The sequence below is a fragment of the Penaeus monodon genome, chromosome 23 (genome assembly GCF_015228065.2).
Source record: "Penaeus monodon isolate SGIC_2016 chromosome 23, NSTDA_Pmon_1, whole genome shotgun sequence".
Lineage (NCBI taxonomy): Eukaryota > Metazoa > Arthropoda > Malacostraca > Decapoda > Penaeidae > Penaeus > Penaeus monodon.
The window spans coordinates 16,055,683-16,056,205 of record NC_051408.1 but is presented as its reverse complement, the minus strand read 5'-3'; the positions used below and the strand labels follow the sequence as shown (position 1 = coordinate 16,056,205).

The 523-nt window shown below is 37.9% G+C and overlaps 1 protein-coding gene across 1 annotated transcript in view; it reads left to right on the top strand.

The window, feature by feature from the left end:
- Window positions 1-523, top strand: part of LOC119587821 (signal transducer and activator of transcription 5B-like) — a 29,198-nt gene extending 28,675 nt beyond the window's left edge. The window contains 1 exon segment of the mRNA XM_037936525.1: window positions 64-523. Coding sequence (XP_037792453.1) covers window positions 64-130 — 67 coding nt within the window. The 3' untranslated portion in view covers window positions 131-523.

Below are 523 nucleotides of genomic sequence, written 5' to 3'. Positions count from 1 at the left end.
TTCTAAACATTCTGAACAACTTTCATATAAATGTGTCTTAGTAGTAATTTGATTCCTTTACAGTGACCAAAAACCTACGTTGGATTCTCCTTTATTTGATGCAGCAAATGTCCTCTCAGACTTTTCATAAGTTTGCACAACAAGCTGTATCATTTTTTGTCAGCAGGCATTTGCTTCAAATAAACCACAGTATGGTACTTCTTGCCTTTTTGCTTTTGCAAGACCATAAAATGGTGTGAAGACAGTCCTCAAATAGGGCTTAATGAAGGATAGAAGTTGTTACAGCTGCTCAGTAACTGCGTCTTGAGAAGTCAAGCACATATCGGGTCTTACAGCAGTGTTTAGTGTGTTACCAGCACTTCAGAGCCATGTGAGTGATGTAGATTTATCATCAGTATCACAATAGCCACTAGATGAAGAGCTTTAGAGAACACTTATTTTTATAAACTCCTAGGAGATCAGTTGACATGGAATCAGTGTTTTCCTGTTTAGAGCAAGTGAAAAAACTTCTGCTGAAGAGGCG